Raw genomic sequence first — 27523 nt, forward strand, 5'->3', positions numbered from 1 at the left:
CTGGGTGCCCAGCGTCGGTGCCGGCGCAGTGGCGGCGTCGCCGTCGCTGGGCTTCGTCCCTGTTCCGCTTCTCCTTCTCTGCACCAGAGTCTGCGATCCTGCGGCTTTTCCTTGTGCCGCTGCGGGCCGTGGGGCCAAGGCTATGTCCCGAAAGCAGGCGGTGAAGAGCCGGCCTGGCAGCGGCAGCCGGAAAGCCGAGGCCGAGCGCAAGCGGGACGAGCGGGCGGCGCGCCGGGCCCTGGCCAAGGAGCGGCGGAACCGGCCGGAGCCTGGCGGCGGCGGCTGCGAAGAGGAGTTTGTGAGCTTCGCCAACCAGCTGCAGGCCCTGGGGCTGAAGCTGCGGGAGGTGCCGGGGGACGGGTGAGGCGGGCCCGGGAGCGCGGGAGGCGGCGCCGGGGGGACGAGCTGGGCTTGGCGACTGTCGACCGCTCTCGTCCACCCATTCATTCAGGCGGCCCCGAGCGCCAGCCGCTCTGTAGTGATAGAGGATCCAGCGGCAGGCAAGGCGGCGAGGCCCCTCCCCTCGGGACGCTCGAGTGATCTCAAATTGCCCTAATCGTGACAGAGATCCGCGAGGAAAGTGTAAAGTGGTCCAGAGAGAGAATCCTGGAGCAGGTCTCCTTTAGATCGGTGTCCAGGAAGCCCTCTTTGAAAGGTGACATTAAAGCTGAGACCTGCAAGGATGAGATGGAGCCAGCCATTCGAAGAGCGGGACCACGCGTAGAGCAGTCAGTCGTAATGACGGTCAGACCAATCGAGACATAAGCTCCCCCCGGTAGAACCCTTGCCTCCTTTGAGTCCTCACTGTTGGGTATTGCCCCCGACCCCGGCAATTCGGTCTGTGAGGGCCTCCTGGTAGCTGAAGGCAACTTCTCTAATTCTATGGGCCTCAGTTTCTCCTTTGTAAGCAAAGGTACTTACCCAAGCTTCCTTAAGGTTTGGACTGGAATCTCGGTTCAGCTTTGTAGGGAACGTGGGATAAATAAATGGGTTGGAGGGAGAGAATGGAAGGAAGGAAGGACAAATAGCTTCAGGAAAGGGGGCGTGGAAATAGAAGCATGAATGGAAGAGGGAAAAGGGTAGGGGAGAGGGAAGGAGAACAGTAATTAATCAGGACTGTTATGAACTGGCCCTAATTTACCTTTCCCAACTTTCCTACATATGCTCAGTGCTTTAGGCAAATTGGATTTAGAGTTCGATTATGTTTTATTTCACCACTGAGTAGCATAGTACTGAGTACATAGAGGCATTCAGTGTATTTTTGTTGAATGAATGAATGAATGATAGAAATATCATAGAGGAAGGCCAACCAGACCTTCAGCAGGTCCGCTCAAAGGGTCATTTCCTCAGGTGAGTCACTGCAGTTAAAGACTTGCTTTGCTGGGTCTTGTTTTCACCTAGTATTTTGATTTTGTCAAATGTAAAGTTTATTAACTATTAACTCACAAGCACAAGACCCCGCTATATGAACTAAAGTACCAGTTGAATACAGTGGGATTGGGGTGGGATTATTCCTTGGAAATGATTGGATTGCTTGTGTTTGCTATACTGGGCATGGTGTATTCTCAATGTTAGGAGGTTCCCAGGAAACTGAAATACTCAACAGAGGTTGCTTATGAGCAGGAATCACACCACAGGGAATTTTAAAATCTTAAGGGAGCTTTCCTAATGCTATGGGAAACTTTGGGAGTGCTACCTGTCCCCCGACTCCCCGAGGAGAACGTACTTCCTTTAGTTAATTCAGCAAATATTGGTTGAGCAAGGAACTGGGGATACATTGATGACTTGAGTTCATAGCTAAGTAAGAGAGAGACATATAACAGTGGGTCTCAAACATTATGGTCTTGGAACCCATTTACACTCTTAAAAATTACTGAGGACTCCAAAGAGCTTTAGTTTATATGGGTTATAGCTCATAATATTTACTATATTAGAAAGTAAAAGAAATTTAAAACAATCCACAGACACATTCCATTACCTATCAGAGTGATAACCTCATATATCAGCCTCTGGAAAACTCTACTGTACATTTGGAAGGGAATGAGAGTGGAAAAGGTAAATAACCTCTTAGTTTTGAACTCACAGATACCCTGAAAGGGTCCCAAGGGTACTCCTTCCCCCAAACTGGGTCACACTTTGAGAACGGATTATATAAATAATTAAAATACAGTGTGATAAGTTCTTAACAGTGACTGATTATAGTGGACCTATTGAGAAGGAAGTGGCTAACTCCCTGAAGTGATCAAGGAGGCCTTCTCATTCATTCAGCAAATTCTCGAAACCTACAGTGTGCAAGGTGCCTCTCAGAGGAGGTCATGCTCAGACTTGATCATGAAGGAGCAATAGGAATATGCCAAGAGAACGTTCCAGGCTGAGGAGCATATTATTTTTAAGAGATCTATGAGTTGTTTATGATGACAGGAGAGTAGGGTACAAAGTAGAAGTCAGGGGCAATGAGGCTGCGGAGGCCAGAGGCCAGCTTGACTGAAATGCTCATGTCTCATTTCCAAGGTCTTTTTACTTTGGACAGTGTTAGATAAAGTGGTAATGATAGTTCTTCTTGAGTGGACTCCATGAAGCTAACAAGGTCTTCCCGTGGGTACCATGAGATGGACTGTGGTTCAGCCCTCCTCAGTATTGTGGTGCTTTTGGTTATGGTGATAGGCTTCATCAGTGTGCAGTGGGTTGTGGATCCTGTGTATGTGATGGGTTGGCAGGTATCAACATATTCTTTTGTTAATATTTATTGAGTACTCTTGATGAAATATAATAAAGTTATAGTAATATAAAAAATAGTTGACAGTCCACTCTTCCCATTCTGGTCTGATTACAGTATTGAGTAGCCTGAGAGCATCTTGCTGTATAGGCATATTCATTGTTGGCGGCATGGAACTTGAAGCACTGTGGATCCTCCAGGTGTTTGGGACAAATTAGCTGGTATCCTGTAAGGTAGCCTTTTCATGATTTGAGTCATTTTAGCGTAGGTTAATCAGGGAGCTATTTATGGAGTTTAGTAATGCATCATAGGCCACCTTCATATTTGTTGTGTTGTCTGGAGGGTGGAGCCACATAAATTGGATTCAATTTCAAAACAAGAAAGAAATGTTTTAACCTTGATGTTGTCCTTAAAACATCATTGGCTATAGCATGAAAAGAATCATTAATTGGATTAGGCAGTATAATATTAGCATCTCTCTGAACTATATCCAGTTGTAGCTTACTAAATGTAGCCCTGAATTAACATTACTAATTAGTAGTGGTCTAAAATTAAAACGTTAAGGAATCACTAATTTTAGCCATTTATCTCTGTCCCAAACAAGTTGTTTTATTTTTTGTTTTTATAATCATAGATTTTAGTGATGGACAGGTATGCACACATACTCTTGCCTGTTAGTTACCTGCATCACCAATACAGCAGCCCCATCTTTTGTTTCTAGTACAGTGGTTTTCAACCTTGATGGCACAATAGAATCACCTGGGGACTCTGGAAAAAGTACAATGCCTGAGTTCTCCCCTAGATCAGCTACACCAGAATCTGAGGCAGTGGGGTGAGGTTACTGATAATTTTTTAAAAGTTGCATAAGTGAGTCTTATGTGCAGCCGTGATTGAGAACCACTGATTTATTAGAGTCTTGATTCTAGACTAGTGTTTCTCAGACTTTAGCATGTAACGTAATCACCTGGAGGGCTAGTTAAAACATTTGATAGGACTAGATTTCTGGGCCCCAACCCCAGAATGTCTGATTAGTAGGCGTTGGTGGCTCCAGAATTTTCATTTTCAACAAGTTCTCATATGATGCAGGGACCACACTTTGAGAATCAGTAGTCTGGACCAGCGCTGTCCCATAGAAATAAAATGACAGCCATGTATGTAATTTAAAAATTTTCTGGTAACCGCGTTAAAAAAACAAAAACAGGTGAAATTAATTTTGATATATATTTTAAGCCACTACATCTAAAATATTTCAACATATAAAAATTTTAATGAGAAATTTTACATTTTAAAAACACTCTTCAAAATCCAGTATTTTACACTTACAGCACATCTCAATTCTGATTAACCACATTTCAGGTGCTCAGTAGTCACACGTGGCTACCGTATTGAGCAGTACAGATGCAGGCAATTCCTAAGGGTTGCCAGTAGATAGAAATTTACAGAATCCCAAGTTTATACAGTCTGTGTCCAGCTAACATAAATTTTCCTTTTATTTGCCAAAACCTATGTCTCTGTAGCTCCTGTGTTTTAATTTTGTGTTACTGTACAAGTATAACATGCCTTTCACCATGACAGATAGTTGGAGGCAGCTATCATGTCCCCCTGAGCCTTCTTTAGCTTAAATGTCACTAGTTGTTTATATTCTTCCTATTATGCATTTTAAAACCACATCATCTCATCTGAAATGAGATGTCTCTTAAAATGTAGTAACCAGAATGGTACCCAGTACTCTATCTGTGGTCTGACTTCGAAGAGTAGAATAAAACCTGTCCCCTGTCCCCCCGTTTTTGTACATTGCCTACTGGTACTGCAGCCTAGGAGCTCATTAATTTTTTGATGTCTATATTACAATATTGGCTCGTACTAAATAATCGCGCCCCCAAACCATGACATGCTACTTGGTAATTGGTTGTTTTTGTGAACTCAGAAGCAAGACCTTTACATCTCTCCCTGTGGCACAGTGGTTCCCAAGTGAGGAAGATTTTGCCCCCTTGGGGACATTTGGCAATGTCTGGAGACTTTTTTGGTTGTCACAACTAGGGAGAAGGGAGGAGATGGTGGTGGTGCTACTGGCATCCAGTGGCTAGAGGCTAAGGATGCTTCTAAACATCCTGCAGTGCACAGGACGGCCCCCACGGCAAAGAATTGTCCCCAAGTGGCAAACAGTGTGCGATTGGAGGAGCCCCGCTGAGTGTGATGGGTGAGGGTGTGGACTCGGTGAACAGCAGGATCTCCTAGAGGTCCTTTAGGCCACAGTTGCTTTGTTCTCATGAGCTTCATGACTGCTCTTGCAGGGCTCCCTGAGGGAACTCAGATTGGCTGTAGTGTTTGTTCACATTTCCTGTGTCATTAACATGCAGCTCTTTCAGAAAAGGAAGTGATTTGTCTATCTTAATTTTTCATTTTGACTCTTTTTAGTGAGCTCAGGAAAGTTTGTTAAATAGAGAAAAGTATATTAAAATAGTATATAATTTAACATTTACTCCTAATTCTACTATTCAGGATTAACTACAGCTAACATTTAGTGCCTGAGTTTGAATCCTGGGTCCACAGTCGACAAGTTTTGTGACCCTGGACGAGTTACTCTAGGAGCACAAGAATAGTGCCTATCTCAGAGCTGCGAGGACTAAACACAGTTAATGCATGGAAAGTGTTTAGAACAGCCCCTGACACATCACGGGAGATATTTAAGTGGTGAACTCAGCGTTTTTTCTTTGCATACATTTGTGTGTTTTTCTCTGTGTGTGTGTGTCGTGTGCAGGTGAACATATTTGAGCTCATGTCACTAAAAGTTCTTAGAAAGAGTCTTACTTTCTGTAGAACACCATGAATTTTGATATATTAAATGCAAAATAACTAAAAACATAATTGAGCTAATTCACATCTCTTAAACTAAATTAAGGAATAGACGAATGGTGGCAGATGCTAAAGTTTTAAGAAAATTTGAGAGAAAAGCTTAAAATTGAGAATGCTTTTATTCATTAGCGTACATTTCCCCCCTGTGGTCAAAAAGAGACCGCCATTGTTAGATTTTAGCAACAGACACTTTAGTCTAGTTACAGAATTGTATTCCAATCCCTTTAGAATTTTGCCTTAGATTGATGCAAAACTTCTTGATTTCTAGTTTACAGAATCTTTTGTCTTTAAATTCTCTGTCCTCCCGCTCCCTGCAAAAAAAAAAAAAAAGTATAAATCCTTGTACATTCGAAGAGATTCTTGTCTCTCTATAACTTTCTACTGAGAAGTCATTTGTCTGCGTTAAAAAACAAAAAACTTCTTTCTCCTACGCTTTTAGGTCTTTCTGGAATGATGAGTTTATATTTTGGAATTAAAGGACCATAGGTTTTCATTTGGAAGAGTAAACAGTTGGGTGTGAAACCAGGCAACTGTTTGCTTCAGAGTGCCTAATTTCCTTAGTTTTAAGGATACCAGATTGTGTTTGTTTCTTTCCAGGCTCTGTGTATCTGGGCTCTGTGATATAGTTTGGAATTTTAGAAGCCTTCAAGGAGTTTGAAAATAAAGATAACTCATGAAGTTTATTACCAGCATTTGCATTTCAGAAACAAAACAAAATAAAAATAGCATTTGAAGTTTTCATTTGGCGGGAGCAACAGCAGCATTGTGGTTCTCTGGGTGAGCGGCAGGAGTGGGGGAGGAGGGAGGCTGTCACGGCAGACGCTTGTCATCCAAGCACTTTCGTGGCCTTCGCTTCGCCGCTGGGTTCTTAGCACTAAAATAGGTTGCTGAGTTCAACTGTTTGTATTGGAAACTTGACAAATTATTGCATTTTGGGTACTCTTTGTTAGGTGATTGATTTGGTAGCTGGGCAGCTATAGTGAAATTTGAGAAAAAAAGTGAGGGGAGATGTAATTTACCTTTGGAAGAGTATCCGGGAATCAGAGTCCTTAGGCAAGGCGTGGCCTGTGATATCCGGACCCTGAGTTCAGGCGGTTTGTGTATCACCAGCTCCAAGGAAGTTTAGTGACTTTCCTGAGTCGGCCGGCTTGAAAATGGGGAATAGAATCCCTGTTTGTTGCCCGTTGTGAAGGTAACATGGTTGGACATCTCCCCTACTGCCCTCCCCTCAGTATCTGGGAAGAATCGTGGACTGTCAGAGTTGAGGCTTTATCTTTCCTCTGTGTAGATGATTTCCATGGATGGCTTAGCATGAAGCATCATTGTTTTAGATGACCTAAGTTCATTTTTAAAAGGTTTTGACCAGCTTTTTTGTTTTAATAGCAATTGCCTGTTCAGAGCTCTTGGTGACCAATTGGAGGGACACTCACGAAATCATCTCAAGCACCGACAAGAGACAGTGGACTACATGATAAAGCAGCGGGAAGATTTCGAACCCTTTGTAGAAGACGACATTCCCTTTGAGAAACATGGTAGGTTCACTGTGGGACAGCGGATCCTCTGGGAGTAATACATTGGGTGATCAAATCCATAGGCATCCCCTACCCTCCTGGCCAGGAGTTTGCGTACATAAATTATGGCATTTATTCAACCAACAGTTATGTGACTGCTCTGTCATAGGCGGCATGCCAGGAGGTTGAGAATCAACAGGTTTATATGAGTATGCTCTTAATAAAAGCGATGATGTTAATTGACTTGAAAAGCTGTTCATGACTTAGTCAGTTGAGGGTGGGGACCAGGCTATAATATAGTATGTATGGATTGATCTTATTTTTAAAAGATATATACACACAGAAACACCCTAGCAAAATTCTGGAAAGATACATTTTATGGTACATTTTATATTTATTTTTGGCTCCACTTATTTTTCAGAAACCACTTACTCTCTTTACACTTCTGTAAGGGGGAGATATTAATAGCATCTATTTTATAGGGGTTTTTTTTCGGGGGGGGGAGGTGAAGATTAAATAATACAATTAAAATAAGTTCTTAAGTATTAGCCATCTGGGGAGGATGGATCTATGAGTATTTTAAATTATCTTCTGTAGATTTTTCTGGTTTTTTAAGTGATCATGTATTACTTTTACAATCAAAAGAATCAATGAAGTCATTTAAATTTGTCACCAAAAACCCAAACACAACCTATTTTCTTTGAGGCAAATCATTTAGAGATTTTAATTAGTTCCTTAGTAGGCACAAATCTAGTAAGAAACTACATACGAGCTTTTAAACTTTAATTTTACAATTATTTACTAAGGCTATACTACGCTTAGGTGCTGTTGATATATTTGTTTTACAATAACATTTTCATCACAGGGCTCAAAGTCCCATCTGTCTCTCCTCAGGAAGGGACTGTTTCCTGTGTTTTAGAGTACTGCCTCTGGAAACCGTGTCATGAAAGAATGGGGAGAGACACTGAGAAGGGAGATGAGTTAGAGGGGTCTCCACACTGGCCAGATGAAAGAGTAAGAGAGTCTCCACTAAGGCAGCTCCTGGGGATGAGTGGGGTCCAGACCAGTACACAGCTGGTGGTATCGTTGACAGGACTCATTGGAGGTGGGGAGCAGAGGTCGGGGGAAACAGGTGATTCTGAAGTTTCTGCTTGGGGAATGGCTGGGTAGCTGTACCATTAGTAGGACAGAGGGCAGCAGGAGGAAGATTTCTGGGAGGGAAGCTATCAGCGATCCCAAAGCCTTTCTTATTCCTCATTGGGAGAGAACTCATTCTAGGCTCCAGCAGCAAAAGAGACGCAGCAGCAAAACTCCCAGCAAGTAGTTGATACTGGTCATTGAGTTCTGATGTCTCTCTCCCTGCGTCACTTTGTCTAGCAGTAAGGGAATTTACCAGCCGTTTACAAATTAAACGTGGGTCTGTGGGACAAGTGTTATAGTTTAGATGTAAAGTGAATTTTGTCATTGATCCAATTATTTTGGATGAAGTGAGTTTTTGGTTCGTGAAATTCCATTTTGAATATCTTTAGTGAAGGTCATGTGTTAGATTTGGGAGTACGGCAGGACAAAGAACTTGTCTCCAGTGTGATAGTCACTTTAGATGTACAATGGGAAAGTGTTTTCTTGAAATGTCACCGAATGCCTGATTGTTGGTTGGTGCTACATAAAGAATTTAAGCTTCAGAGAAGTGAGAAGTGGCTCTGACTGCCATGGCAGAAATGAAAAGAAACCTAGAAGTCCGCACATTCCATTTGTGTGTCATTTAAAGACTAGACTTCTTACATTATCACTCATATCACACAGTTAAGTGTTTTCAATGTCTGTCTACCCTGTTACACTGCGAGATTCTTGAGGACAGGGACTGCGTCTGTTCCCCAGCATGGCAGCGCCTGGCACATGGTAGACACCCATAAGATATTCGTTGAATGAATAAATGAATAGCTCATTTAACTTTTCAGTACCTGGTTACCCCTGCGTCTGTTAGGATGGTTCTTTTCTTTTAGAAACGTGGCTTCAGAGAATCGGCAGCATCTTTTCTGCAACTGTACAAATGTCCAGATTACAATTCTGAATGTTTTTAATGTCTCTTCTCCCTCCCTCCTCATACCTGGTCATTCCTTAAGGCATGTCACATCCACCTCAGGCCTCTGTGGCCATTTGCCTAGAGATCTTCGATATTCTTTCGACTGGTCTCATTGCCTCTTGACCCATTCAGTTTGTTTTACACGTTGCAGCCAGAGTAGTGATCTAAATGCACATCTAATACATCTTTTCCCTATCTACAACCCCTTGGCAGCCCCAGTGATCTCAGATATAATCCAAACTCTTCAGCCCTTCCTGACCTGTGATTTTCTTATTTTTCTACTCTTATCTCCCACCTTGTCACCTCAGCATTCTGAGTTCCTGCCATACCGCATAGTCCACAGACTCATTTATCTACCTCTGTCTGTCTACCTACCTACCCACCCACCTATCCATCCATCCGTCCCCTCCGTCCCCTCCGTCCCCTCCGTCCCCTCCCTCTCTTTTTCCCTCCTCCACACTCTCTCTCCCCTTTGCTTGGAACATAATTCTTATATCTCCTTTTCGTTTGGGAATCATTTTTGTTTTCTTATCTGCTATACCTTATCTTTCCCTCCCTACTACCAAACTGGCTTTTGCTTCTGGTTGCAAAGTTTTCAGGCACAATCTTCCACAGGACTTCTCTCATTTCTGACATCAGCTACAAGTTTAGGGTTTCCTGAAATAACCCTCAAGTTCAATAATTTGCTGCAAGGACTCACAGAACTCAACTGAAGGCTGTTATACTCACAGCTATAGTTTAATGCACGACAAGGATACAGATCAAAGTTAGCCAAAGGGCAGAGTCTGGGAAGTTCCAAACATGAAGCTCTGGTGTCTTCAGGATGGCATCTACGTGTAACAGAATGTTGTCAGTCATGAAGCTCACCTGAACTTTGGTGTCCAGAGTTTCTGTTGGGGTTTCATTATGCAGGCATTATTGATTGATTGCCTCAGTGGTTGAACTCAGTCTCTAGCTCCCCAGTTCCCCAGGTCTGGCCGATAATCACATGGCCAGAGGTCCACCTTGAGTACCTCATTAGCATAAACTGTCAGGTGTGGCTGAGAAACCCACTGTGATTAATAAAGACAACCTTTTCACTTGAGAAATTTGAAGGGTTTAGAGGTTCCCTCCCAGGAGCCAGTGACAAAGGTCAGACATTTCTTAGGGCAAGACCAGATTCTTTACCATACCTACCTTTCCTGTAGCACTTACACATCCATAGTGTCTGTTTTCTTGTTTGTCCTCCCACTGGTTGAAAACAGTGTGAGGCAAACTGACAGGCTGTATAATGGAGTGGATGCCTTGGGGTCAGGCTGCCCGAGATGTAATCTCAGCTCTGCTGTGACCTTGGGCACAGTTAAACTACTCTGCCTCAGTTTCCTGGTGTATATGATGGTGTGCAGGATAATACCTCTTCGAGAGGGTTGGTTTGAAGATTAAAAGTGACAATCTATGAGAAGTGGGTAGAGCAGTGCTTGACACATAAGTATTCATTAATGAAACTATTATGATCACTGCATTTAATATTACATTTCCAGTGTCTCTTATAGATTTAGGCTTATAGGAAGCATTCAGTAAATATTTATTGGAGGAATAAGTAAACGCATCCTTTATGAATGATTGGTGCCCTTCTGAGTAGCAGTCTGTACTGTTCAAACAGCTACATTCCTAGACTGACAAAGCTAATGGACTTTTTAGATATACACCCTTGTTCCTCATTATTTGGAACTAAAAATATACCAAAGCATGTTTGCGTTTGGATTTTTCCATTATAAAGACTTCATTTTTCTCTCCTATTTCCATGCAGTGGCCAGTTTGGCAAAGCCTGGTACATTTGCTGGCAATGATGCAATTGTAGCCTTTGCAAGAAATCATCAATTGAATGTGGTGATTCATCAACTTAATGCCCCTTTGTGGCAGGTAGGTCATCTATTCAAGAGTTTATCTTAAGCTCTTTATAAATTAGCTTTGGGAATGTCCTAAGATGACGGGGCATGACCTGTGTTATTGAACTATACAGGGTAACTTGTACTGCAAGCCCAACCAAAGACCGGAAGCTTGCGGTGGCTTGGGATTAAACCCTGTGCCATGTTCAAGTGGAGTCTGGAGTATAATTCAGAAACCTTTAAAATGCCAGAAATATTATTCAGCAGTCAGTTAATTGGGTAAGTTGGAGGCAGAGCACCTGACGTGAAAATACTACAGATAAGTCGGTAAAATATCTAAGTGAGAATTAAAAGGATTAGTGCATACAGATTTCTGTTTTGAAGTGTGCCTAGTCCCACATGTATGTTTGTGTTTTTAGGTGGAAGAAAACAAAGACCAAATTCACTTATAACCATTGCTAATAAGGATGTTCTGAACAACAAAATTTATTTCATGGCTTAGGATATCAAGTTTCATTTCTCTGGCCCACTCAGCTGTCCATACGATACCAGTGGTTTTCCTACAGCAAACGAGACTGTACAGGTGTTAAGACTGTGTTTTAGGGTGGCAGTGCACATTGCTGAGCCATTTCATTTCGCCTTTATCCTCCCCCTGTTGTAAAGTAGCTGCCCATTCAAATTTCTTGGCTTTACTATCCTAAATTAACCTAATCGCCCAATTCCTCAAACTGAACATTCTGCGGTGTGAAAGGTCAAAGGTCAGGTGAAGATGTGCGAAGGCTGCCACCCCCTGCTCTTCCTCCTCACATTCCGAGTGCTTCCGGTACCTCGTAGTTCCACTCCCGAAGACTGGGCCTGTGATTTCTGTCATTCTTCCTCCTCCTCCCTCAACTGCCTCTCTGTTTCTGACTTTTTATTTTAGTCGTATAAAACATATTAATTGTAGAAAAATTTGAAAATTCAGAAAAGCCCATAAAGGATAATAAAAATCTCCCGGAGTCACATTGTCTAGAGATTATTACCGTTAACGTTTTAGTGTGTATTCCCGTCATCTACACAGCCTCTTAGCTGTAAAAACATTCACACAAAACTGGAAAAATATGTATCACAATGTTTTTATACACATTTTAAACACATCTACACATAGACACATCCATATATATGTATACACACACTCGTGATCCTATGCGTTATTTTTATAAAGGCAATTGTGGCCCTTTTTCTCATTTTTCCCATATACCCCCAGCATATATATTCCTTTGTAAATTGTTTACTTTTAGCTTTTGCACATTAAAAATAAAGTCAAGCTTATAGAGGTATAATTTACGTAGAGCAAAATGCACCCATCTCAGGTGTAAATTTCTGTGTTTTGACAAATACAGTCACATAACCATAACCAGTACTATCAACATATAGAATATTACCATCACTTCAAAAAGTTTCCTCAGGCCCCTTTGCAGTCACTAGTCCCCTCCGCCATCCCCATCCTCTTGTAACCACTAATCAGATTTGTCTCCTACAGTTTTGTCTTTCCAGAATGTCATCTAAATGATACTAGGTAGCCGTTGTATCTGCCATAATGTCCTTTTAATAAAATTACAGTAAAATAAATTAGATACTCCACAGGTCGGTGAGGAATTTTACCAGGATACAGTGAACAGGAGGGAGACAGTATCTGTGTGTGTTCTTGGGATGGTGTTGACGGAGGGACTGACCCAGGGAGGGCTATCATATTTTCAGTGAGGTGCTCTCTTTCTAAGGATGATCGTTAAGCCAGGAAAACTGGTTACCTACTTCATCATCCCACTTTTTTGTCATTAAATGTTTATTGTTTAGCAGAAGTCATCAAAATCATTTGAATGTACAGCGTAATGACCCTATTCTTGCAAGAAATGACTCAGTGTCAACTTAGTAAACATAGTCTGCCTTTTCCTCAGTGGATAACTTTTTATTTTAGTTTACTTATATAAGTAGTTGTGGAAGATGATTCTGCATAGTTAGAATTTTTTTCCAATACTTTTCTGTAGTTTTTCAGGGGTTGCTAAACATTTTAAGTGTATGTTTTTAAGATAAATGTATTTGCTATACAATGGAGCTATCCACTGGATCTCCCCCATCTCCTCCTACCCCAGTGAAGCATCTTATGAAATTTAAGAATTGAAACTGCATTGGTTGCTGCTGTCGTGGGTAAAAGCTCTTGCATTAATAATGAGTAGGCTCTTACAACATGGAGATACTGAAACGTACATTTTTTTCCCGGTTACAAGTGGAATATATGCTTCCGTGAACATTTGAGACATAGAAAGTAAAAATTCTCTGTACTTTCTCCATGAAAATCACAGTTAACAGTTTGGTGACTATTCTTCTAGTTATATTTTTCCAATTCATAATGTGTGTATAGTATTATTAGCTAAATATGTAAATGCTTTAGGGATTATGTCATTCAGAAATTATAATAAACAAGTTTCCTTTCCCAGCACTCTTTCTGGGAGATAAAATGGTACTGTCTCTATTTCGTGTGTGTCAAAACCAGACTCTTCACTTCGAGACCTAGATATCCTACCTGGAGAGCACTTCCACGATTCTGACTTCTAATCCCATGTGGTTCCTGTTTGTCTATGGTTTTTTGCTGTGCTTTTAGACCACAAATACTGTTGAAATTAATAGTGGTGTCTTACTACATGTGACTTTCAGTAAAAACAAGAAGGAAGTGCTAATGTTTTAGACTTTTAACAGAGAGGTGGTTACTGGGCTTTCCAAGTGACAGGTGCAGAATTACTTCAGAGTTTCTGTCGAGGTGATGTTTTGGGGGGGTATACCCAGGCTAGACCTTAGGGCTTCCGTATTGCCTGACTCCAGGGAGGAACATTCTCTTGTTCGGGTGTACTCCAGGGGTGCCATTCACAGAGAATTCCTTGTGATTGTGCCTCTCAGGTTGTGCAATGCGGTAGTGCTGCTTCACTGTAAATCATTTTGTTATAAAATTGATACAAGTGGGGGACTTGAGTTTGTTGATGTTTCTCAGTGTGTTGTTGATAGAAAATGCCACTTTTGTTGTAACGACGGGTGCGGGTGGATTTACTGTGAAGCTAATGAAACATAAGTGATAGACCCCTCATTTTTTTTAGACCACTCATTTTTATAGCCCTCTTTCAATGTACTAGGCAGGGTTCTAGCCGTTTTTATATTTGTAATCTTGTATTTTTTTTTCTCAAAGAGGGCCCCCCCATCTTTGAGCTTCAGGTCCGACAGATCTGCATCTGAGGGGCTGAGAGGTCCCAGTGCATTGAAACTTAAGCCTATTTGACTTCATTGTAAATCTGCCCGTGGTTTTTGAATATGCGTTTTTATATGGACTTATTTCCATATAGTCCCATAATAAACATATGGAAGCATACACCACAGATGGGAGAAAGATAAGTCAGAAATTGCTCAGGACATATCCTAGTCATATTCCCAATCCATTCCACGTAGAGCCTGTTGGCTGGACTCCCTGGACAGTCTAGGCGACATTTCTCTCCAGAATCTGACCCTGTCCAAATCTTTGCTGGCATCTCCCCTTCTTTTGCTTCTAGATTCGTGGTACAGGTAAAAGCAACGGGCGGGAGTTACACATCGCGTATCGGTACGGAGAGCACTACGACAGTGTTCGGAGGATCAACGACAACTCAGAAGCTCCTGCACATCTCCAGACTGATGTGAGTGGGGCCTCTGTTCCCAAGTGTGTTCTCAGCTCTGGAGGAACCAGGTCGATAGCTGGGCGCCTGGAGCTAGAAACCAGTGGTGTTTTTATGGAAAGTTGCTTTTAAGGATGTGTGGGCTTGATTTAAAAAATTTTCTAAGCTCAGGTGAGAGAGAAAGATAAAATTGCTTGTTGTCCTTTGCTTTCCTTAAGAGCTGATAGCTATGATTATGTGAATATAATTTGTATAAAACTTTGAATTACTTTTATGTTTAATGTGTTTAAAATTACGCTTTGTATCTAAAGTTTGGAAACTAGAAAAAGTAAAGAAGAATAAAAGGTACACAACGTCAACTACGTGGATACAATTTTTGTTGTCATTTTGTATTTATATAGCTTTGTTTCCTGCTTTTTAAAAGTTAACATTATTGCATAAGTGTTTTCTCATGTTATTTTACACTTTCTTAGTAATCTAAAAAAAAATAACTAAAAAATTATTTCTCGAGTAGCTAATATTTATCCGTAGGTCAGAATTAAAAATGTATAACAGGATATAGAGTGAAAGTCCCTCTCCCACCCCAGTTCCCTCCCTGGATGCACCCAGGGTTACCAGGATAGCATAAAATCTAGTGACATTTTATATATCGAGTAACTATGTGTGTACGTGTGCATATTCCTCTTTTTTAATGGCGGCACAGTATTCTGTATGGACACATTATAATGTGTTGACCAGCCCCTTACCGATGGACTTTCAGGCTTCTGCTTTTACCAACAGTATACATCTTTTCACACAAATGTGAGTGTATCAAATGTGAGTGTATAAAATCCTGGAAAGGCCCTACTGCATCAAAGGATGTGTGCATTTATAATTTTCAAAGGTATTGCCACATTGCTCTCGGTAGAGATTTTACCAGTTTTTACTCCCACTTGCAATATGTGTCTCTTCTTGCACCTTTGCCAGCACAGTGCTATCAAATTTTTAAATCTTTGTTGGTGTTAGGGAAAAAATTGTTTTCTTAACAGTTTACATTTGTATTTGTCTTATGAGGGAGTTTATGCACCTGTTCCTGAGTTTACGACTTACCTGTATTTCCTTTTTTGTGAGCTGTATTCATTTTCTTTGACCATTTTTTTTCTATCACGTTTCTTAATGATTTTTTTAGGAGCTTCTTATATATTAGGGAAATTATTGGCCTCTGTTATGAGTTGCAAATATTTTTTTCACAGTCTGTTGTTTAACCTTTTTTTTCCCTATGGTTTTTGCTATAAAGGAATTCTTGATTTTTATGTGGTGAAACTTATTAAGTTTTCTTACATGTCTTCTGGGTTTTGAGTCATAATTAGGAATGTCTTTCCCACTCTAAGGTTAACACAGAGTTCTCCCATAGTTTATTTTAGTACCTTTATGGTTTTGTTTTTTAAAAAATTTAAATCTTGTCTCTATTTGGAATTTATATTCATATAAAGGTGTGATATGTGGCTCCAACTTTATATTTTTCCTTGTGGTTACTTTGTTATATCAAAACCATTTATTAGTTATACGTCTTTTCTTCACTGATTTAAAGTGACTTTTTTTCATATACTAAATTCCCATGTGTATTTGGGTCTATTTCTGGACATTTGGGTCTGTTCCACTAGTTTCTCTGCTCATGCGTTAATGTGTTCATTTAGTTGGTAAGAGTATATTTTAAAATCTGGTAGAATTTTTTGCTCATCATTACTTTTTTTGGTAATTTCCTACATTCTTGCTTTTTAAATATACATATATGAACGTTAGAATAAATTTTCTTGTCTAGTTTAAAAGAAGTCTTGTTCATATTTATTTTTATTGAGGTCTCATTTAATTAATAGGTTAACTTAAGGAAAAATTTACATATTAGTAATGTTGAATCTTCCTAGCCAAGAACCTGGTAAACTTTATTTGTTTAATTGACTTTTTTGGTGACCTGTAGGAGCATTTTTTTCATATAGACTGCCCATATTTTGTTGAGTTTATTCTTGGGTGTTTTGTGTTTTCTGTTCCTCTTGTAAAGAAAGGATGTTTTTCTCGTTTATATTTCCTAGCCGATGATCATTTGTATATATGAGAATTATTAATGAAATGTTAATAACATGCATACCTGGCTGTCCTACAGGATTCTTTTTTTTAATTGAGCTAAAGTGTACATAATATAAAATTAACCATTTAAAATTCTACAAGTCAGTGGCACACAGTACACCCACAAAGCTGTGCAGCCAGTTCCTCCAGCTCCAAAACATTGTCATCGCCCCTAAAGAAAACCCCTTGCCCATTAAGCAGTCAGTCCCCATTTTCTTTCTTCCCCAGCCACCGCCAGTGTACGTTCTGTCTCTGTGGCTTTACCTGTTCTGGGCAGTTCGTATTAAATGGAATCACACAATTCATGGCATTTTGTGTCTGGCTTTCACTTAGCATACTCTTTTCAAGATTCATTCTATTAGAGCACATATCAGTACATCGTTCCTCTTTTTTTTTTTTTTTAAGAGACCTAATAATATTTCATTGTATGGATATACCGCATTTCATTTATCCATTCTGCTGTTGGGCATTTGAGTTGTTTTCACCTTTTGGCTATTGTGAATAGTGCTGTTATGAATATTTGAGTAAAAGATTTGAGTACCTGTTTTCAGTCTTTTGGGTACGTACCGAGGAGTGGAATTAGTTGGGTCATGTGGTAATTCTGTGTTTAACTTTTTGAGGAACGGCCACACTTTTTTTCACAGTAGTTGCACCAATTTACATTCCCAATTACCATTGTTTTGAGGGCTCTACTTTGTCTACCTCCTCACCAACATTCATTCATTCATTCATTCATTCATTCATTCATTCATTTAAAGTTATGGCTACCCTGCTAGGTGTGGTATCTTGTGGTTTTAATTTGCACTTCCTTAATGACTAATGATGTTGAACATCTTTTCATGTGTTTCTTGGCCTTTTGTTTCTCAGAGAAATGTCTAGTCAAGTCCTTTGCCCATGTTTTAACTGGGTTATTTGTGCTTTTGTTGTTGAGTTGTAAGAGTTCTTTACATATTCTGTTTATTGGATTCTTATCAAATATGTGATTTGCCAGAATTATTTTTGTTTGTAGTAGTTTTTGTTTGATTTTTTTTTTTTTTAGGTATAGAATTATATCATCTGTTAATAGTGATAACTTTTCTTCTTCTTTTTTTATTTTATACTTCTAATTTTTCTTTTTTTGGCTAATACATTAATTATTATCTCTCAAACACTGTTAAATAACAATAATGGTAGTGGAAATCCTTATTGTGTTTCTTATTTAATGGAAGTAAAGCATCGTTCTGTGGACTTACCACAGTTACCTAACCAGCTTACACTGTGAAACCGTCAGGTTGTTGCCAGTTATTCACCACTGTTAGTGGCACTGTCATGGGCACTTTTACATAAATCCTTTCTGTACATGACAGAATTTCAAAGAATCTTGATATACATATTGCCAAATTGTTAGGATATAATTTTGTAATGGGTCGCTTTTTATTAACACTCTAAGGAACGTACTGCATGCTGCTGGATTCCACTTTTACATGCAAAAACAAAACTCTCCTTGCCCGTTTCCCATCCCCCTGCGTTAGTAGGAAGCAGAAACAGAAGGTGATTGGGCAGTCATAGAGTGATGATTGTAGCTTTTCTGATTTAGGCTTAGGTTGTAAAGGCCTTGTGGATACTAAATGAACAGCTCTTTGTGGTTTTAGAATTTGGATTGAATGGTTCTCTTGACTGTAGTGGCTGCACGTGAGGTAAGATGAGTCACGATCACCCGTGATAGTCCAGTCGGGATGGGAACTTCAGCACATCGGAGCTTGCTGATGATCAGATAGGCCTAGGGAGCCAGCTGAGAGTTGCCTGTATGTTTCTTCAAGGTGAATTGTCCGGCCGCAGAGCTCGTCAGGTGCTAGAATAGAAGATCTTATTAAGCTCACGTTGCTAGAAATAAGCTGAAGCAAATGCGTGCTGTCTGAGTCAGCAGTCGGGTCCGGGATGTTGGTGTCTAGGAGCCGTCGGAGCTCTGATTTCACTCTTATGAACAGTTCACCCCATAGCTTGGGCCTTTCTTTTTTCATACTTCTGTTGTGGCCCAGAATCTCAATGTCTGGATGAAATTTAGCCTGGTCATTGCCGTTCTCCTAAGATTGTTTCCGTAATCTTTTCCCTGTGTATGTAAATGTTTTGCAGATTAGCATAGTCTGCAAGAGATCCATGATTATTACTATTCATATTTCTTTTAGTTTCAGATGCTTCATCAAGATGAATCAAATAAAAGGGAAAAGAGCAAGACAGAGGGAGTCGACTATGAAGATAACCTGAGAGATGAAGTGGAAGATGCTGTCCAGAAAGTTTGCAATGCAACTGGCTGTTCAGTTAGTATTTCTGTCAAGTAGTAGTAATGGTTTATACATAAGCATCACTGTGTTTACTGGCTTGTTTCGTAGGCGCCCCTCCCCCACAGCCTGCCAACACCTGATAGGCCAAAATAGGTCCATGATATTTGTAATTTGATGAGGTTGTGTGATACAACTTAATGAGAGCTGTTTATTCATTTCTCTCTCGTTTGCTAGACTTTATCCAGTACTACTCAAAAATCCTAAGGAAGTATGTGGATTTAGTTTTTTTCTGACTTGTGTTTATAAAAGTAAAAGAGCATTTTATACAAGTAAAAGAGCATTTCATTTACATTAACCGGTTATTCAATAAGGTTACCAGCTTTATTGAAAATTGACATTTTCTAAATGGAAAAGGTCTTGAAACCTTGTCTCAGTTCTCACTGTTACATCATTTTGTTTATCAGATTGTTGAAGTAGAGAGAGATGGAAAAGTATAACCAGAGTTTTGAAGTATTCCTTTGTTTCTTGGACAGGATTTTAATTTGATAGTCCAGAACCTGGAAGCTGAAAATTATAATATTGAATCTGCAATAATTGCCATGCTACAGATGAACCAGGGGAAAAGAAATAGTAAGTCCATGATTGATATTCATAGGCTTTCAAGATTATTGTATTGGTGATTTTCCAAAAATTTATTTTTAATTAAGTCACAGGTAATAATTTTACTGTCATTTATTCAGTAATTGTTTATTGAGTACTTTCTGTATGCAGGCATTTTTTACTAGGTCCTAGGCCTGCATCAGGGAGAGTATAGACTGGGGGTGGGGTGAAGACAGATAAGTAAACTGGCACGAGAATATATAATGGAGTTGGAGGTCTGAGGTGCTAGGGGAAGGCGTGAAAAGGCCATGTAACCCAGTTTTGGAGGGATGGAGAGTATCAGGGAAGAGTTTATTTTTTTAGAAATAGATTCTTTATAAAACCAAAATGATAACTAAAATTGAACAGAGAGAAAATTTTTTCTGATGGAAATATTTAGATTACTAGCATCTATCAACTTGATAATTCAGAATTATTTTTACTTGAACTGAGTTTAATTTTATGACACAGAGAAAGGAAAAAGATGTGACATCTTAACTGTTTTCTTAAGTCACTTATTTAAAATGATTTCAATACTTATTGCAGATAAGTATTTCAATACTTATTACAGATATTATGTGCCAGATACTGTTCTTGGCATTATAGTTTTCTGTGTGATGGGGTATTTTATTATCCACGCTATATATTTACTGTGCCTTCTTAGAAAGTAATAAGTAACTTAGTCTTTGTGAGTTTAAAATAACACTATCCAGTATCTTTGCTGTCCAGTATGGTATGTACTTGACATGTGGCTAAGTGAGACTGAGGAATGAAATTTAAATGTTATTTAACTTTAATTTTAATAGCCACACGTAGCTCGTGGCTACTGTATTAGATAGCATAGCTTTAGAGCCTGTCTCTTTTCTAGTTTTGTGGGTGCAAATGAAAGATTCTCCCCTAAAAATTCATATTAAAGAGTAGTTTTATCCAATGAAACAGAACACTGCTGATGAGAAGCCGATGATAAGACTGGTCAACAGGTTATTTTAAAATTTATCTTCCAAATTATACCAATTTTTTTCTCCTGTATTTACCACTCTGTTGACTTGATATTAGAATTTGCTTCAAGGAAATTTGCTGTTCAGATGATAGTGATCTAGGGATCCAGGTAAGTTTGGAGTCATTTAACAATAATTGAATTGTGTAACTATCTTAGGTTCTCAATTTTAATAAAATGTCTTTCTTTGGAAGATGAAGAGGAGAACCTCAAGTCCAGTGGCCGAGTGCTTAAGCAGAGTGGCCCTTTATGGGAGGAGGGTGGCAGTGGCACCAAGATCTTTGGAAATCAGGGCTTAAATGAAGGCAAGACCGAAAACAATAAGGCGCGGGCCAGCCCTAGCGAAGAAAACAAAGTGAATAAAAACCAGCTCCCAAAGGTATGAAGGGATGAGTCTCCAAGGCAAATGGTGGGCTGCTGTAATATGTTGGCAGTGGTGGGAATGTGGAGCTCATTTTAATGCATAATTTTTTTTTGATTAGTAAAAGTAGTTATTGTAGAAAATATGGGGAATGCGTAAAGGTGTATAAGGAAGCAGAATGAAGACCTCGCCTGTCCTGTTTGGTGTACACAGGGACCGTTGGAAGGAAGTACACGCTGAATTGTACCATGCGTCCACACATATCCTCCTCCTCCCAGCTGACGTTACTGTGTGCGTGGGCCGTTTCCACGTTAAGCCACGTTACATAATTCCAATTTTTATAAATACCATCATCTCCAGTGAACACCTGCATAATTTATTTGTATAAATCTTTCTATTTTGCATTGTTTTCTTGGCTAGAGTCCCAGAGAGGACTTGACAGGTTAAAGGGCATGGACATTTGACTCTTTTTAAAGCTTTTTGGTAAGTTGTCAAGTGCTTCCGAGAAAGATTGTACATCTCCCTCTCCGTGCGCTACTCACAAGCAGTATATGACACCATTCATTTTACTGAATTTAGAATTCATTTTGAGACTTTCACCAAGTTCTGAGCTCAAAGTGCAACGTAATGTAAAAAGCCACAGGCAGAGGCAAAAATGCAATAAGCTTCTGAGGAGTTTGTTAGGATTACCTGGGGCATTAAATTATGTAGAGAAAGGTGTCCTGTGGCACATTCGAGGGTTATCTCCTGCTGGACTGGGGTTAATGTTTTTTCAGGGCATTTTGAATTGGTTTATGAGAAGAACGGAATTGATTTTGTTTGCTAGCTCAGCACTGGGATGTAAATTTAAATGTAAATTTGAGCCGTAATGGAAAATAAATCATGTTTGGTCTCTTAGGTGGGATTTCTCTGTTCCAATTGAAAGGCAGGCTGTGCATCTGTCAACACTGCATCTCCCTTCAGCAGGTGGCAGCCTGAGTCAGCCGAGCTGGTGGCTCACCCAGCGTCTTCTCTTCTAGGTCACAAACAAACAGAGGAGAGAGCAGCAGCGACTGGAGAAGAAGAAGCGACAGGAGGAGAGGCACCGCCACAAAGCCCTGGAGAGCAGGAGCAGCCACAGGGACAGCCACCGGAGCGAAGCAGATGTGAACGCGCAGGTCACCTTGGTGAAGACCTTTGCGGCTCTCAACATCTGAGTCTGGTCCGCTGGGAGTTGTAGGAAGCGAGTGGAAAACGGAGTGCTGCGTTCCAGGCCTTCCTGCGGGGCCGTCCTTACGAAACAGCCCACGGAGCCCACACATAAGCTCACACTCTGAGTTAGTGCCCTTCAGGCTGCCTCTTTATTGTTCAGAGTTTTGTTAGTAGTGTGTTTTATTTTATGAAAGTGCAGCGAAGCCTTTCATGTTCCGTAATTAAAATACTGAGTTTTAGGGGTAGATAGTTCGATCAGGAAAACCTTTGAAGTGTGGTTTTATTTGCCCTGAAAATCACAGTTCAGTGACCCTGGGATCTTTCCTTAACACTTGGGGTGAGTTTTGCCGTAATCGTTCATGAGGTCATTTAGAGTAGATTAATTGCTAGAAATTCAGAATGACAAGTTTCCTTTGTTTCTCTTTCATTTTCAAACAGACGTATTAATGTACAGGATAGTTTATAAATGACCTCCAACTCAGGAACATGTTTAGATTTAATATTCTTTTAGTCCAGGTTAATCAGAAAATAATTCAGGAAGTGTTCTCCCCAAGTAATATGACATAGGGACTGGGGCCTGTAGTCAAGGTGGCAGTTGAACAACTGCATCTCTCTCCTTCCTGATTCTGACGTTATTTCAAATGGGGCGCAGGTGCTGTCCGTTTATACTCAAGCCATATGATCTATGTATCTGACTGTTAATTAGGCCTGGGCTTTGCTGGAAAAGCGATAGTGTTGTTGAGTTTTTGGTACTTGTTTCTTGTTATGATACGGTTCTGGGATTCTCATAGTTTGGGGAGCAGAATCTATAGTTGTAAAGGGATTCTTGAGTGTTTGCCTAGGAAGAGTCTAAAGAGTTATTTGATTTTATAGGGAGAATGGAAGAATATCTAAGATTGTTCATGTTCTCATTTTAAGCAACTGTATTTTCCTCCTTACTTCTCTAGACTTAGATGCCTTCCGAGAAATAAAAGGTTACTTGACCTGTTGCTAAATTTTCTTAGTATTGTGAAAATGAAATCCCATAAGATGCTGCATTTTTTTTCTTTTTTTATTTAAACGCTGTTTGGGATTGTGATGTTAGAGAGACTCTCCAGCGCCCACCACAGGTGGTCAGTGACTGAGGTTACACCAGCAGGGCAGGGGACTTATTTTGGCTGAGGACGTTGAGTGGCTCCGCAATTCTAAAGTAGACACGTTTGGGCTGTGGGGATATGTCATTTCTAAAACTGAGTTAGGTGGATAGGAACTTTAAAACCGTGATGTCTCTAAGTGGCCAGACTTGGACAGTTTTTGCCTAATATTTAGACAAGATACACTGAAACAAAAGGTACATCATTAGTTACCTCCCCCACCTCCAATTTCAAAAATTTTAAAGTTTAGAGGTAAAGGGAAAACAAAAAGTTTTGAGTTGTGTGGGCCTATCGTCTGGGCTGGCCCTGGGCTCATTGAATTTGTCTTTATCAGTGAGCTATTTGCTTTCTTTGGTTTTAATGATGTATTTTAATTTTTTGCTTTTTTTACTATGGTGACTTTTTGTGGTTGGAGCATCAGTTGTCTCTAGGAATTGTTCCCAGGACATGTGGTTTGGGCTTCTTCCTGGGGCAGTACATTGTACCAGTTAGCAGGCTGAGAACAGCACAGCCTTTTTCTCCTGTTCTTTACGGAGTCCTGAGTTCGAGGCTTTAGAACTCAGTCCAGACAGGTGAAGGGTCTCCGTTATCCGACTGTCTCCAAGGGAGTGAGGTCCGGTGCTTTAGGATCTACTGTCTCTTGGCTTTCAGCTCTGAGCAGATTCCGAACTGTGGGTGAGCTTTTCCGAATGAACACCCTTTCTTGTCTGTTTTGAACTACGAGAGCGCAGGAGACTAGATTCTCTCAGTGGGTCAAGATTGTATACCAGGAATTCAGCATAAGTAGGAGTCAGAAATAGCTTAAGGGAGACCCATGGTCAGAGGTTTTATTTACTTGGTTAATGGACGTGGCCTTGAGCCCCATTGGGTTTTAGAAGTTTTTGAAGCTGCTAAAAAGTTAATAAAGAATATCTGCACATTTATTTATAAATTACCTAATTCTACCTAAGAACCTAATAACAGGCTTCAGCATGTCTGGGGTAAAATAACAGTGGTTTTAAAAACTAATCAAATTGCTTCAGTAATTTTCTTTTATTACTGCTTTGTAGCTTTCCAGTTACAATTGGCCTGTATTTCGTACATTAATTATTGGGAATGGGGTACACATGTCCAGCTTCAGTGGCATCTTCTGGCTAAGGATTTGAATTTAGACCTCACTGCCTCAGTCTCACCGGAATACAAGGTGGGTAGAATCCTCACACTTAGCCGCCGGAGGAGACACTTGAAAATGACTTTATTGGCAGCCAGAATGGAGGCCCAGCACGTTCAGTCCTGGATGGCTATTGTCAGCAGTCGTTCCTCGTACAGCTACTCATGTGCCCTCCATAGTAGGAAGTGCATCTTTCTTCATTCACTTGTGTGACATGTTGGCCGTTAGAGATTAATGTCACACAGGATCGTCTCGGTAGCTTTTAGTGAGGCTGGGAGAAAGGCATGGGGCAGCGGTCCACGCTGCTTACTAGTCTTATAAACTGTATATAAAGGCTTTATGGATTTTAAAACAAGAATTTTTAAAGATTAAAATAAATAAAATTGTAGTGGCAACAGCTTTGTACTAGAGGGATAGATATATTATAACAATGTAGAACCACACTTTTAAGTAACATAGTTGCCACCAGGAGATACTAGATAGGATGTGTAAGTATATTTAATTTTTCAATAATATGAACATATGCTTTCAGGAGCACTGGTTGGGGAATTGTGGCAGTAAGAAGAATCTTAAAGGTTAGTCAAGGTTGTCTGTAGTTTCTTTCATAACCTCTGAAAACACTTCCAAACCCATTTTGATTCTGAGGGCGTGTGAAGTGCCATCGCCCTTGGGCATTTAGAGCTGGCTTGCGGAGGTAATTTAAAATGCCCAGCCCTGCTTCCCTGGGGAGCTTTTACAGTGTGATATGATATGGTTGGGGGTGGGAGGGAGGCCCTGTTAGTGGGGGACAGTTGCTCGCAAAGTAAGGAGGTGGGTATCAGATGGACTTCGGCCTTGAACTGTACTCGTAGTGAGTCCCTGCCGTCGATGTGCAATTTCTCTCATTCTGAGAAACTCTAGCCTCTGCCTGGGTTTTACTGGGTCAACATAGAATGGGATCAGTTTACCTCTGAAGCGTGCAACCTGAATAGTCAGTCGGTTGAAGGAAACTTGGATCCCTAGTCAGAGCTGACGGAAGCCGCCCTGGGCCTCGTGGGCGGAGTGAGAGCGTCACATGTGTGGCCCTCTCTGACTGCTGTGTTGGGTAGACACATAGCTCTTTACCTTTTTACCTCAAGACTCTATAGCGAACCTTTAGACTCAGAGTCCGATGCAGTTTTTCCGTTTTGCCATTGTCGTTAATCAGTTTCATCTCAGCTTTCAGAACAGGTGTTGCTAAAACTCTGGGGCCTTCTGACAGTTGTTCTGAGGTGATGTAATCATGGCACTTTTTACAAGGTGCGTTTTCCTGACTCTCAAGCAAATTGTATTTTTCCACCGATGTTGCATTGAAGATCTAGATAGGCATAATTAAATTATAGCAAATTTTTTGCCATCTCCAGTTGGAGGGGCAAGTGGATAATTGGTTTCAGGTGGAGATGTTGAGCACCAGTCACAAAGTCCTCACACAGTGTGGGACCCGCAGCATGTTCCACGGAGCCCAGCCCCAGGGAGGAGCTGGGCCTTGTCGACTGCCTGGGTCGCTCTATACCCAGGTAGATTCTCTGAGAAAACTTCCCGCTCTTAATCATTTCCTCTAAGGGGTGACTTTCTAGAGTCTCTCTCTCTCCTAGTTAGGACTACTTTGTATGCAGTTAAAATGTTTAGCATCCTTGCAAAGTCACTGGAGAAGGAGGCGGTACCAGTAATGAATATATTTATGTAAAAGCATGAACTCCTGCTTGGTGACTTTGTTTTAAGCAGGGCATGCCCATGGTGCAGATCGCCGCTCACCGTGCTGGCGGTCAGGGGAGGCAGTGATCACTGGGCAGCACCCCTGGGTCCGCCCCAATCCTTCTCATGTCAGCACCCAGCAGGTCACCGTTTCCAGCCGTCCATGACAATCATTCGAGCTCAGTCACAGACCTCAGCCTGCAGTTCGATCCCCTGGCAGGTCCCTTGACCAAAACTGGGGGAATGCTGGTGTGGGGCTCCTGACATCTTCACTCCCTCATTTGCTCTCCCTGGAGAGAAGGGCCCTCGGCCTCCCCAGCCCCCCTTCCAGCACCTCCCACCCGCACCGAGCTCAGTGAGAAGAAGAAAAGAGCCAGGAGTCGGACTCCAGACCTACGTGTTCCTCTTGCTGACGTAGAAGTGCCGGCGGGCGTCAGTCCCTTCGCGAGGGAGGGCAGAACACGAGGGTCTTCACAGGCTCAGGAACCTTCTCTTTTTTCTGATTGCACTAAACGTGTTCTAGCTTCGGCCTGGAGATGTGTAAGACCTCCATGGGGTCATGATCCATAGACTTAGCGAGCCTTGCCTTATCTATGGAGCTCGACGAGGAGCAATGTGACCGTCTGACGTCCGTAGCCCATACCCTCTAGGTTGTTTTTTTCCACAGATTGCGTTACTCTGAACCATTTTATTTTTTATTTACCAAAGTACTGTACTTGGCTATTTGCAGTGTTTTCAAAACCAAATGTTTCTTTTTTTGTGTTTTTAATCTTCAATACTTGGTGCAATAGAAGCTGCAGAGATGTGCCACTTTATCTATGAAATGGAGTTTTGTATACCAATAAATTCTAGTTTAAAGACAGAGTTGCAAGTTTTTTTTGTCACTATCTGACCACTGTTCGAGCGCGTGAGTCTGAGAGAGCCTCTTCGCGAAGTGTCCTTTTCAGAGACTTCTGCACGGACGGTGTGTGTGTGTCCGGTTGAGTGCTGTCCCAGTGTGTAGTCATTGGGCGTCTCGCTGAGCTTCAAGCAGCGGACTGTAGCTTTGGTGGGTCTGCACCGACCGGCAGAGCCACCCTTAAGGACGGCACACTCACGATTTCTGCTTGGTACATAAGGACGCTGATAATTTGGAGTGTCTAGATTCAGAGCAGCTGTCTGGCTGCCACCTTGGGGTTTCTCTAGCACTCAGGGTTGGTTTGACCCCATTCTAGGAGAAGGTGTACTGTCAGACACACCTGGACAGCAGTGACTGGAACCCAGG

General features: G+C 41.1%; 1 protein-coding gene across 4 annotated transcripts; it reads left to right on the forward strand.

The window, feature by feature from the left end:
• Positions 1-27121, forward strand: OTUD3 (OTU deubiquitinase 3). 4 transcript variants are annotated; one of them, XM_039854703.1, is made up of 8 exons: positions 1-360; positions 6956-7104; positions 10956-11068; positions 14610-14732; positions 18980-19111; positions 19609-19705; positions 20906-21090; positions 22092-27121. In XM_039854703.1, the coding sequence occupies exons 1-8, from the start codon at positions 143-145 to the stop codon at positions 22266-22268; spliced, it is 1194 nt and encodes a 397-aa protein (XP_039710637.1). In that variant the 5' UTR covers positions 1-142; the 3' UTR covers positions 22269-27121. The 4 variants fall into 4 exon arrangements, with proteins under 4 accessions (XP_039710637.1, XP_039710638.1, XP_039710640.1 ...); XM_039854704.1 differs by having other exon boundaries at positions 18986-19111; XM_039854706.1 differs by lacking the exon at positions 20906-21090.
• Positions 27122-27523: the final 402 nt, after the last annotated feature.

Source organism: Pteropus medius, unplaced genomic scaffold (genome assembly GCF_902729225.1).
Source record: "Pteropus medius unplaced genomic scaffold, Ma_sr-lr_union100, whole genome shotgun sequence".
NCBI classification, from domain to species: domain Eukaryota; kingdom Metazoa; phylum Chordata; class Mammalia; order Chiroptera; family Pteropodidae; genus Pteropus; species Pteropus medius.

Excerpts from the sequence above, each read along its gene's own strand:
- OTUD3 (XM_039854703.1), top strand. The coding sequence starts at position 143 with ATGTCCCGAAAGCAGGCGGTGAAGAGCCGGCCTGGCAGCGGCAGCCGG. Across the intron at positions 11,069-14,609 it reads TTAATGCCCCTTTGTGGCAG|ATTCGTGGTACAGGTAAAAG; the intron begins GTAGGTCATCTA and ends TTTTGCTTCTAG. Across the intron at positions 19,706-20,905 it reads GAACCAGGGGAAAAGAAATA|ATGAAGAGGAGAACCTCAAG; the intron begins GTAAGTCCATGA and ends TTTCTTTGGAAG.